General features: G+C 30.5%; 1 protein-coding gene across 1 annotated transcript; it reads left to right on the top strand.

Annotated features, from left to right (window-relative positions):
• The first annotated feature begins 4,060 nt into the window (after nucleotides 1–4,060).
• On the top strand, nucleotides 4,061–5,858 carry LOC105778021 (heat shock factor protein HSF24). The gene is made up of 2 exons (XM_012601569.2): nucleotides 4,061–4,670; nucleotides 4,969–5,858. Exons 1-2 carry the CDS (start codon nucleotides 4,467–4,469, stop codon nucleotides 5,617–5,619), a joined length of 855 nt encoding a protein of 284 aa, XP_012457023.1. The 5' UTR covers nucleotides 4,061–4,466; the 3' UTR covers nucleotides 5,620–5,858.
• The last annotated feature ends 7,618 nt before the right edge of the window (nucleotides 5,859–13,476 follow it).

The raw sequence follows: 13,476 nt of genomic DNA, 5'->3' as shown, positions 1-13,476 counted from the left end.
CTAAAAGCTATGGCTTAGGACTTGATTTTTATTTATCACCATACCAACCTTTCTAGTCCTCTAATTTGTGTCGGGCCTTTCTAGTCCTATAATTTGTGTCGTGCCTAAGTATGATATTAATATACTTTATATTTGCCTAAACTTGACCCGACTCGAAATATGAGTCTAAAATTTTATGAAAATCTGTCCATATTTGTAACAGATTAACCCAAACCTATTTTAGACCTACCCATTTTATTTTTTAAATTTTTTTTAAAAATATTTATTTTATTTTAATATTTAATAATTTTATATTTTTTAATTGATTGAAAGATTTTTATATAGTTATCTTAACATTATTTTGATGTTTATGTTAGAGTAGTATTATATATCTAGTATAAGTTTTTTTTTATACAAAAGAGGGATTAAACCAAAACAAATTAAAATAAGATCACACTACATTAGATAGATCATCATGCAGAGATTGAATGACTTCATCCAGGGGTTGCATGGATATAAGCTTGCCCAAAGGTCTTAAGAATATCATTTTTGCCAAACCATCCGCTACTTTGTTGGCCTCTCTGAAAACATGTATTAAGCGAATTGTCCAATCACGTTGCAGAAGCTCCTTGATGCTACAGATCACCGAAGAACCATGCTACTCCTTTCCAGCTTCTTGAACTTGAATAACTTCCTTATTGTCCGTCTCAAGAATCACTTTTTTCAATCCGAGGTTCCATGCTAATTGGAGACCATCAAGCATACCCCAAAGTTCAGTCATGAGCACCGAACAACTTTCAATATTTCTTATGAATCCTGCAATCCATACTCCAACCTGATCACGGATTATTCCTCCTACAGTAGCACTCCCTGAAAGCTGGCACACAGCACAATTAGTATTCACCTTTTTCCATCCGGTGATTTCCATCTTATGACTTTACAAGAATCACGATTTCTACTCCTCCATGTCTGGTTGGATCCATGGTTAGCTGTAGGAAAATTGTCTCTCATCCAACAGTTTTTCACCAAACTACTATTAGCTTCCATATATAAGCTCAACATTAAATATATAATTGTTTCTCCTAATCCAAAGTTGCCAGCAAATACTACCAAACACTGTTAACCATCTGCTAGTCTCACAAGCAAAATATTTAGGATTAGAAAGATTTTTTACAAACCATTCTTTAAAACTGAGATTGAAAAATTCCTATCTTGTTTCCACCTTAATAACAGAAAGCCATGTTGCCACAACTAGGGTACAAAACCGTAGCACATGGTCAGTATTTTCCAACGAACTTCCACAAATCATGCAGCTTGTATTAGTAGCCAAATGTCTTCCCACTCTGTTTTCATTAGTTAGAATTCTATATAAAAAAAGCTAGCCAAATGAAAACAAGCACCTTTTGAGGAACTGGAATGTGCCAAATCCGATGCCAAATTTCATCGCTCCTTCTCAACTCCATCCCACAATTAGTAGCATAGGCAGATCGCACCGAAAACACACCTTTTTTGTCATGAACCCAACCTACAGAGTCAACAACGTCATGATCTAATGGAGGCTTATAAGTTGAGATGCTTAGGATGATTGGGTTTGGCAGAACCGAGTTAAGGATAAGCCAATTTCAATCTCCATTTGGTGAAACCAACTCCTTCACAGGGACATGCTGCTTAGGAATGCATTTGAGCTTTGTACAACTGTCAAAAGCAGGTGGACCCAATACTTAATCTAGTTATCCCTCCAAAAATCAACACTTGCACCATTCCCAATATTCCATATTATACCATCTCGGACCATACTCCGAACTCCACAAACTCCCTTGCACAGATGTGAGGCGTTCCCTTTATATAAAGAGATAGGCAATTTGCCCTTCCATCTATATTTTGCACTAAGCACTTGCACCCAAACTTGATTAGGTTTTTTAATAAGATTAAACCTAATTTTAATGAGAAAAGCATTGTTCAGACAGTCAAAATTTTTAAATTTACATAATATATAAAAAAAACATAATATAAAATATTATTAACATAAAAACGGGTTGAGCTCTATCCCGGCCGTTATTTTAAATGAGTCTAGTTTTTTGCCCAAACCCATTTTCGGGTCTAATATTTTTGTCCAAACTCTCTCAAATTTTGGGCGGACCTTCGAACCTGGATGGATAACCCGACCCATGAACATATCTACCTTTAATTCTTGGGATTTAGCAATATGTTGATTTATTCAATTATGTATATTTAATGTTGTATTGTTATTAAAAAAAGATAATAAAACCAATAAAAAGTAAAAGCAGTGGAATATCAAATGTATGAAGCAGCTGTGGTGGAAAACGGAAATTATTAATGTTTGACCAGAGAAATATTTTCGAGGATGAAAGCTTCTGGAGGTAAAAATATACAAAAGAGAACAAAAGCGGGCTTTAATGGAGTGCTGCTTCTGACCACTTCATTGCTTGTGTGTTGTTTCAGTTGTTTTTTTATGCTGAAATCGATTTATTGTGTGGTAGTAAGAACTAAGAAGGATAGAAAAACGAAATAAGAGGAAAAAGTAGGCGGCTGCAGAACAAGACAAAGGAAGAGTAAAGAAGAACCAAAAACACTTTCAACTCACCAGACATTGATGACAACGATGCCATTTGTTTATATCAGTAAAAATGGAATTTTGATTGCTTAATCCTATCATTATCCATCTGTTTTTTTAAACATAAATTTGGGAGTAGTCATTGGTTTGCATTATATGTTACAATGGCTGTATATTATTTGATAGAAACCAATCACTACTTCTTTCACACACAAAAAAAAAGGTCCTTTTATGCTGGAAATTTAAAATAAATGATATCTCTTCATATAAATTTTTTATTTGAATTTTTGTAAATATCAAGATACCATAAAACTCAAAAATATTCAAACAACGTTTTTAATACAAGTGATACAAAAGGGAGCAGCTTAGACAAGACATACGTTGGGTGATTCAATTCCTCGCAATCTCTTCCCCATCTTCATTCTTCTTTATATTTTTTTCCCAAAAAGAAGGGTTTATACTTACAAATTAATATAGAATTTAATCGGATTAATTGTACTATTCAAGTTGAAAATGTTGATCAAGATTTTCTTTTTCTGGGAAAAATGGATTCCAACTGCTACTTATTTTACTGTTTTTCTTTAGTAAAATTCTTTCTTAAAGATAAAAGGGAAAAAATAGTTTAATTTGTGTAGAATATAATTTTCTACAAAATTAAGATATATCAATTATTTTGATAAATCAAACATAGTTTCTTAATCACAAAATTAGTAATATAATGAACAATAAATATTATATTGGTGAATTAAAAATCTCTATAAATTAGTTTTAAATACATATATTAATAATAATGAGGGTATACTTGTTTCTTATATTTAAAATTTGCTTAGCCAATAAATTTCAATTAAACCTATCCACAGGTCAAGTTTGGATAAAATTCTTTTATGTTTCGAGTTAGCTTGAATTCAATTTAAATAATAAAATTAACTTCAATAAAGTCTAATATTATTATATTAATAATATTTTTATTTTAAATTTAAAAATATTAACATCAAACATTATAATGTTGAATATTATGAAACACATATTAAATTACTTATATTTAATAATATAATAAATTAATTAAAATTACAATTTTGTTTTAACAGTAATTTTAAATTTTAAACACTATTCTTAATATATTATTGAAAAATAGTTATATTAATATTTTAATAATAAATATATATTACAATTTATAAATATTTAATGAATTATATAAGTATGATGCTTAACTTCATTTATCCTTTCCAGTTTTAACGTGTCACTATGGACTCTCTTATATGTAATTATTGAATTTAAATAAGAATATTAATTTATTATAAAATAAATTTAATTATTAAAAGAAGTATGTTTTATATTCAATTTCCTATTTTTGGGCAAAATCATAGAAGGATGTTTTATATGAAGAGATATGAGGGAGTTGGGTTGGGAAAAGGAAAACCATCATAAGTGCAATAGAGGAATCCCGTAGCAATGTGATTTGAATGAATCCAATCTTAATTTATTAAATATGGAAGACCAACTCTAGTGGGGGGACCTTCCTTTTTCTTTAATACAAGGCGCCTGTTTCTCTAATTTTCTAGAACCCAGCCATTTATCCTCTTCCTCCTCCTTTTATACCAACTCACCACACCATCTCTCTCTTACCAAAGTTATGGTATTGTTAAGATTCAAAAACCCAGAGAGTTGGTTGTTTTAGCTCATGGAAAGGGATCCAACCATCGTTCACCGATTCTTCCTATCTGGTTTCTATTGCTGGGGTTGGGAATTCTTGACCGCTCTTCTTCTCTTTAGTTCTTCTCTCTAAACTCCATACCCACCGCCCTCCTTCATCTTTAAACCTGCCTTTCCTTTTCTTTTCTTTTCTTTTTCTTTTTCTTTTTAATATTCTTTGTTAGATTTTCTTCCAAGTATAGTTTGGGGGGTAATTGAAATGGCGCAAAGGTCAGTTCCGGCGCCCTTCTTGACGAAAACGTACCAGCTGGTGGATGATCCGAACACCGACAACGTGATTTCTTGGAACGAAAGCGGCACCTCTTTTGTCGTTTGGAAAACTGCTGATTTTTCTAAGGATTTGCTCCCCACCTATTTCAAACACAATAACTTTTCCAGCTTCGTCCGTCAGCTCAACACTTACGTATGTTCCCTTTAATTTCCTCATTTCTAATCTTGTATGTGATTGCACTTTCACAAAGCTTTAATGGATGTAGTCAATAAATATATTACAAATTATTTTAATTAAAAAAGGGAATCACGGGGATCGATTGAGTAACCTGTCAACTACTCTTTCATTTTAAGAAATTTTTTCATCTTAAAAACTCAAGTTTTACCAACTGGTTTTAGGTGAAGGTGAGGGACATGACCGTCATTTCCCACACATTAAATTTCCTTACCTATCACTTACGATTATTTTAACTTTTATTGTATTCGTACAGGGATTTCGAAAGGTTGTTCCGGACAAATGGGAATTCGCGAACGACAACTTCAAGCGAGGGGAAAAACAGCTCTTGTCCAAAATCAGTCGTCGGAAGACGGCGACATCACCGCCGGCTGATGCTCCGGCGAAAGGCAAAACATCTGGTGCTGCAACTCCCTCTCCGACAGACTCCGGAGAGGACCTAGGATCCACTTCCACGTCATCACCGGAATCGAAGAATCCGGGATCGGTGGAGACGAATCAATTCACCGATTTATCAGAAGAGAACCAGAAACTGAAAAGAGATAACGAGATGCTAAGCATTGAGCTGGCCCAGGCCAAGAGGAAATGCGACGAGCTGGTCGCTTTTTTAACTGAATGCGTGAAAGTGGGGCCGGATCAGATCAATCGAATCATGCCGCAAGGAAGCTGTGGCTCCACCATCAACGGCGAAGGTCCTGGCCGTATCTGCGGTGTCGATGATGATGAAAAAACCAGTGAAGAAGATATGGGGGGTTTGAAACTGTTTGGGGTTTGGTTGAAGGGCGTGGAAAAAAAGAGGGCTCGCGAGGAATCAATCATGTACGGGGGACCTCACGCTAAGGAAATGAAGACGGTAGATTTTCGGCACGTGCCTTTGGTGATGGAGAGCGGCAAGGTTTGCAGCTGAGCAGTCACGATAGCAAGAAACATTCTTGGTTTTTTAATTGTGTGATAATTTTAGTGTATTTTCATAAGAATACAGATGAATTCTTATTATTTCTCTTGTACACAAGATTAGGTGGGTGAATTAGTCAGCATTCAGCAATTGCGGGAGGCAAACATCAAATCTTGTTCTCCATCTACAATATTGGGAAATTAATTACCCTTTTCTAGTCTCTTTCCTTTCAATATAATTACCTTCTTCTCTTTTGCCTTCTCACATGTAGGAAATAGCAATAACCAAAATATATAAAGAGTAATTTAAAATTATTTTATATTCATTTAAGAGTATAAGCACAAAATACTACTTTTCCAATTAAATTATGGAAATAAAATAATTTTTTACTCTTACAAGATCTTACCTATAGAATAATTCATTATAATTCACCCACTAAAGTATAATCTCAATCGTATACTCAATGAGTCTTTCAACCAGAAAATTGGTAGACAAAATAAGCACGATGCTTTTTCTCTTGCACATTAAACCTAAAGAAGTTGTCTTACATAAAACGTTAACTATTTAATTCCACAAAATCACTTTCAATTTGATTGCTTAACTTTGATTATTGCACAATACTTCTTCAATAATGGGTTGATAAAATCCTTAAAAGTTAACTAATTGAATTCTCAAATAATTTTATTAAAATATTCCAATTAAATAAGACAAATTATAATGACTTGTCAAATATTATTTAAGGCTCAGCTTGTTTCAATATAAAAGCTTTTACATGAAATATTTTTAGCCTTTTCTTATATTTGTTTCATGTAAAATAGGATGATTAACGTAAAATTACCCCATTATTCCCGTAAAATGTTTTATCGTTTTTTTCCCGTAAGACATTTTTCAAAATGATAAGACTTTGTTCACTGTAACACCCCCATACCCAACCCGAACATTGGGTCAAAGCACCGGGATGTTACATTCTCTACTACATTCTTTACTTATCAAATATTTTCTTATAAACTTTCATAAATTTTCAATTTAGTTCTTTTTGTCATAAAAGTTTAATATTTAGTAATTAATCATATTAAATCAATTTTCTTTATTGTTGCACATTAACCATATAATTTATCTCAATATCTTGTTCCACATATCAAATTTCTATTTATTTCACTTCTATTATTTCATCCACATATTTTCTCAAGTTTGACAATTTAGTCATTGTCATCATAAAAATTCCATATTTTTCAGCAATTTTACTTTTACAATACTTTATGTATATTTTATCATCTCATAACACATTCATCAAACTTATATCATAATTTCCTTATTCACATATTAAATTGTTTCACACTTAAACTTTTGTACAATTTTCAATTTAGTCCCTATTGCCATGTAATTTATTTTTCACCATATAAGCACTTTAATCAAATAATTCATTATAATATCTTATTTCACATAACAAATTTTCATGCATATCACTTCTCGGTTTCAATTATAAATTTCACAAAGATTACAATTTAATCCTTAGCATCATGAAGATTCATTATTTACTATAATTTCACATTAACATCAATTTGTAATCAATTCACTACTTCATTTAAACTCTTCATCATACATCTCAAATGTATGTTTGTTCCATTAAAACAACTTTTATGAAATATTTGCAAGAAATCATCAAACAACGTAAAATATTTTACATGATTCATTCAAACACCGAATATATTAGCTTTTCCAAAAAAAAGTTATTTTCTAGAAATTATTTTCAATGAAACAAACGGAACTTAAGCTACAACCAACACTACATACGACTCTTGTAAGTAACACCAACAAAGTTTTTCATATAATATATTTGAAAAACAACTTGAATTACTACTATTAAAAACAACATCCTATACATATATAATTAAATTACAACTAATAAATTATATAAACAATTTCAATCAAAATCAACTTATTAGAAGTTGTGAACTGTTAGCCTATTACAACTACTTTTGTTAAACAATTTTTATAACTAGTTGTTCTATTTGTGTATAAATACATCATATTAATGTTCATTCAAGTCAAGCAATAATAATTTCAGTTTAAAGTTCATTTCTGTTTCTATTTTCATAAGCATTCTTTCATGGCATCAGTCGCTAGTTAGTTACCTGGGCCGTTTTTGTTGTGCCCGATGACACCGTTAAACTTACAGACAAAACGTTCGTCCAGTGGCAACATTAGCTGACGCTTATTATCGAAGCCTATGGGCTTACTGATTATATACATAGGATAGTCTCTTCTCCATCTAGATTTGTCAAAGATGCTGAAGGGAAGTTGGTTCTTAATTCTGCGTTTCTTTCATTTCAACAGCAAGACAAATTGCTTGCTTCATGGCTCTTATCTACAATCAGTGGAGATCTTTTGTCCTGTTTTACAAGTACTGCTACGGCTCATGATGTCTGGAGCAAAGCATGTCATCTTTTTGGAGCAATGTCTAGTGCCAAAGTTTCTCGCCTTAAACACGAGTTCCATTCGATCAAGAAAGGCCACTTGTTTGTAAAAGAATACCTGGGTCAAATCAAGAAACTTTGTGACTTACTTGCTACTTCTGGTCATCTTGTATCACTTAAAGAACATATGAACATCATTCTTGCAGGCCTGTCGTAAGATTTTGACTCCGTTGTGACATCATTTTCACCGGAACCCCTAGCGTTAGATCATCTTATGGAAATCTTGTTAGAATGTGAAAGCAGACAAAAACAATTTGTGACAGAGATTTTTCCCCAAGCCAATCTGGTCCAGCAATCTTCACCATCTGGTTCGGTATTGAGGGTTTTAGTGAGTTCACCGTCTGGTTCTAGTGTCGCGGGCTCATTTTCTCTTGGAAATCGTGGGTCGTTTCATGGTTATTGCCGAGGCAATCGTGGCCAACCTCAGTATCAGATTTGCGGAATGATTGGGCTTCTGGCTCAAAGATGCTACTATCGTTTTGATCGTTCTGTTGATGGCCCTCCTGTCTTTGCATTTGGCTCAAAGATTTGGGGCCACTTCATTATTTTTTAGGTGTTGAAGTGCATCGTTCTTCTGCTGGGGGGAGCTCTACTTATGTCAAGGGAAATACATTCTCGATCTTCTTGATAGGTGTCGTATGATTCAAGCCAAAGGTGTTCCAACACCCATGATTAGTTCCTCTTCTCTATCTAAGACTGATGGCACTCCGTTTGATGATCCTCGAGAGTATCGTAGTCTTGCGGGCGTGTTACAGTATGTTGTTCTCACTCGCCCTAACATCACTTATGCTGTTAACCGCATCTGTCAGTTTATGCATACTCCAACCGGTGTCCACTTTGTTGTTCTAAAACGCATCTTGCGCTATCTCTGTGCCACTGTCGACTATGGTTTAATTGTACGACCATCTGTTAGGTTATCTCTGGTGGGCTATGCAGATGCGAATTGGGGGCACGATTTTGATGATTGCCGCTCCACCACCGGATACTATGTGTTTTTTGGCGGCAATCCTGTCTCGTGGTGTTCCAATAAGCAACAAGTCGTGTCTCGATCCATGGCTGAAGCCGAATATCGTGGGTTAGCTGCAGCTGCTGCTGCTGCTGACGTTACATGGTTAGAATCTTTGTTGAAAGAACTTGGGTGTGAGTCTGTTGATACACTGACCATTTGGTGTGATAACTCTAGTGATGTTGCAGTTGCGACAAATCCTGTTCTTCATCCGAAATTTCAACATGTTGAGCTTGACTTGTTCTTTGTTCGGGAGAAGGTCACAAATGGTTCTCTTGTGGTTGGCGAGGTTCCTGCCTGTGTGACCAGGTTGTCGATGTTCTTACTAAGCCATTATCTACTTCTCAATTTTGTAGCCTTTGACACCTTCTTTGAGTTTTGAAATTGGGATAGTTAGGTGAATATTAGAAGCTGTGAACTGTTAGTCTATTACAGCTACTTCTGTTAAACAGTTTTCATAACTAGTTGGTCTATTTGTGTATAAATACATCATATTGGTGTTCATTCAAGTCAAGCAATAATAATTTCAATTTAAAGTTCATTTCTGTTTCTATTTTCATAAGCATTCTTTCACAACTAAATTAAAAAAAATCGAACTCAACTAACCTCTAACACATAACTTTCACCTTGTAAGATTTGAACGTTTTTATGCCACGACCACAACCTTTATTAATAATGCCAATGCCTTAAACGACAATATATCATTTGTTTTAAACATTATGGGTTTTTTTTTTTTCATTAATAATTCCTTGTGTGTTACTTAAAGAAATTATTAGTGTTAATGACACATTGGTTATGATTTATGACTCAAACTGATACTTAAATTAAGATTGTTAAGTTAATGATTCATTAACTCTTAATAGTTAAAATTGTTCCAAAAGAAGAAGATAGATATTGATAAAAATGGAAATGTTGGTTGCGTACAAATTTCTAAAGTAGGTATAACAATTTGGAGTGAAGTGTTCACATTCAACTTGCTTCTTCATATCAAAATACATCCTATCATCTTTCTTCCTTATCTCTCACTCTTTTACGTATCAAAACAGGGTAATTGGGAGCAGGAATTAAATTTTATATTTTTACGATCATTTTAATAATTTTAAAAGACTAAATCAAATTTTCATCATCTTTAAGAGATTAAAATATAATTTTACCGTTACTAGAAAAAATATGTTAGAACTTCATCATAATACAGTGGGTCCTTTTCCAATTGGTTTTCCACAATTGTTGTGAGTCAAATTAGGATAATTATAAAATAATTAAGTAAAATCGTTTATAAAACAAACTCATTCAGATATAACAATTTTATTTATTGTATTTTAAATGATATACGTGTCACTTTTATCAAGTCTAATTATTTTAGTAATATCAAATAATTTGTCATATTCGTGTATTATTGCACACTAACAAAGTTAATTGGTTTATTAGGTTATAATAAATTTTTATTTCTAATTATTTTTGCAAGATTACTTTGACACTTACACGTGTCGAGTTCTATTATTTATGTTGAATAATATATGCATGACCAATTGTTTATTTATTTGAACACTGGTGAGTGTTGAAATATATGGACAACTTTTTAAATATTCATAAGCTTTCTCCTATTTTTTATTCTTTTATTTATATTTTCGTTTCTCTGATCAATTAGCAATTGTATAAATATTTGAATAATTTTTTGTGTTTATTTCGTATCTTGCATGATTCGACTAATAAATTGATTTATTTGTTAAGTGATTATTTATCTAAAATTGGTTATTTATTTAAGAGTACTTAATATATTAGAGAGTGATGTCCCTAATAGAATATTGAGACAAGTGATATCGAAAGGGTATCTGTTTGCCTAGGAAAAGATCGGAAGAGTGACTTAGGTGGTAATCCTTAGTGAAGATGAGCCGGGAGGGTATTCTTAGCTAAGGGTGATAAATAACTCAATCTAGGATAATTAATGATTTAATTAGATAATTAGGGATTTGATCGATTATAGGCTAAAGGCTCGCATTGTTGACACTAGGAACATAAAAGTCCATTAGGTTAATTTAGGTTAGTTAATTTAATTAGTTTAATTAAAATTTTAATTTGGATTCACACTACTAATTCGTGACTCAATTAGATTAGTAATTATTTCCTGTAATTAATTTAATAATAGTTTTTCTGAACTACAATCCCTTAGATACGATCCTTGAAATACTTATCAGTGTTTTGTTGTACATTTTACTATATTACAATTTAACCTGTACACTTGCGGAACCACCGATTTAATTATATATATTTTTGTGTAATATTTATACTATAAACGATAACAGGTTTATAGGTAAACAATAACTTGACTCATGTGTGTCGAATTCAGACATTTTTCAGTGAATGATGTCTTTTTTGTCCCAAATTGGTGTTCTAACGTTTTTTGTCAACTAACTTGATACTTTTTTATAACGCTATTAAATTTGAGATAAGCGATTTAGTGAAAATATTGATGACATAACAATGACATCATCATTAGAAAGTTAAATATAAATTATAAAAAATTTAAAAATCATAAAAGTAAAATTTTAAATTTCATTAAAATTTTAAAATATATAAAATTAAACTTAAAATATATAAATTCTATCTATCTATAATATATTTAAGTACACGTTTAGAGAAACTTTTAGACCGCGAGAATATCCTTTATTATTAATTATATTACTAAATTGACATTGGAATAATAATTTATTAATATCATTATGTGATAATAATAAAAGTAATATTAATTAATATGATAGTATATTAATGTGAAATAATTATTCGATCACATCTTTTAAAAGCTCTAAATGAAAAAATAACATAATATATTATTAATTAATAAAAATATAAATTTATAAAATCATTTAATATAATTGAATAAATTAAAATAATAAAATCCAAGTTTTTAATTAAATAAATATAATTTTTTATATAAATATAGTTTTATATTAAATATGATAATAATTAATAATGTTAAAATCAACTTTTTATAATTAATAAAAGACAAATGTGTGATGTTAATATTATATGTATATAAAAGATTAATATCAATATATGGGTAATCTAATTACTTAATATTTTTTATCGGTTGTATCTCATTTTTTTATTTTCATTAATCTCTCAATTATTTTTAAAATTAATAGATTTTTATAATAAATTAAACTAATTCTCATTTAATTCAAAAATATATTTTAAGAATTTATAAAAATACATCATTTAATAAATTTAAAAATAAACACGTAAACATGTGAAATGGGAACTAATATATATAAAAGCACGAGTTTTGACAAATTTTGAATTGCTATGAATACCCTTTATTGTTAACTATATTACTAAATTTATATTAGAAAAATAATGTACTAGTATGATTAAGTGATAATAATAAAATTAATATTAATTAATATGATAGTATATTGATGTGAAATTAATTAATTTGGTCATTATATATAAAAGCACGAGTTTGAAAAATCTTTTCAACCAACGAGAATACCCTTTACTTTCGGCATATTACTAAATTTATATTTAAAATAGTTATAATATTTCAGTTAGAATTATTAATTACAAAAGTTGGCGTAGAATAGAATTTTGATAATACATTTAAAATAATTATAATTTAATAGTTGTGATAATTACACTTTAAAAATTTTATAATATAATTTACAATTATTACTTAAAATTAATTAAAATAATTATAATTGAAGCAAATGTAAAAGGTTTTACAATCACAATTATTTAAAAAATTAATTTATTATTTTTACTTATATACTTTTTAATACTATATTCTATTTACAAATTATTATAGTCAGTATTAAGAAAATAAAATAATTAAATAGGGAAGAGTTTATTTTACAATATATTATTTTTCTATTTTTGTACAAATACTTTAAAGTAATTGATATTTTACATTTATTATTTGATATTTTATTATTCAAATACTATAATTATTTTAAATTTGAAATTGTAGCATAAGACTTAGGATTTGAGTTTTGTTTTTATATTGCATGACATTTAATTTAAAATTTTAGAATGCTTAAATATGATTATTAAGTAGTTATGCATGAACCCGATTTCTATTAAAAACATTAGTAGATATCACCTTTTCCGCTGTTGAACCATAATTTAAATTATGAGTAATAAGTAATTCAATGATTAGTGAAGTTTTCTTCTAAAATAATCAAATGTTTTAAAATGTCTGTTTTCAAAACTCTGATAGCTTACTGGGTCATTTCGGTGGCTAATATAATCTTCCGAATTTGAGTCTAACGTTTAGGCCGGGTTGGGGAGGTTACACGTGACAATTTTTTAAGACTGCTTATAGAGTAAAAAAATACACTGCCAGTGTACCAAATACCAACTCTTTTTTAAATTCGTTATTTTTAAAATTTA

This window comes from Gossypium raimondii, chromosome 10 (genome assembly GCF_025698545.1).
Source record: "Gossypium raimondii isolate GPD5lz chromosome 10, ASM2569854v1, whole genome shotgun sequence".
Lineage (NCBI taxonomy): Eukaryota > Viridiplantae > Streptophyta > Magnoliopsida > Malvales > Malvaceae > Gossypium > Gossypium raimondii.
Note: the sequence above shows the minus strand (reverse complement) of the source record. Positions and strands in the feature narration are given on the sequence as shown.

Coding starts and splice junctions, on each gene's coding strand:
- LOC105778021 (XM_012601569.2), top strand. CDS start 4,467: ATGGCGCAAAGGTCAGTTCCGGCGCCCTTCTTGACGAAAACGTACCAG. Junction 4,671..4,968: donor TCCGTCAGCTCAACACTTAC/GTATGTTCCCTT, acceptor GTATTCGTACAG/GGATTTCGAAAGGTTGTTCC.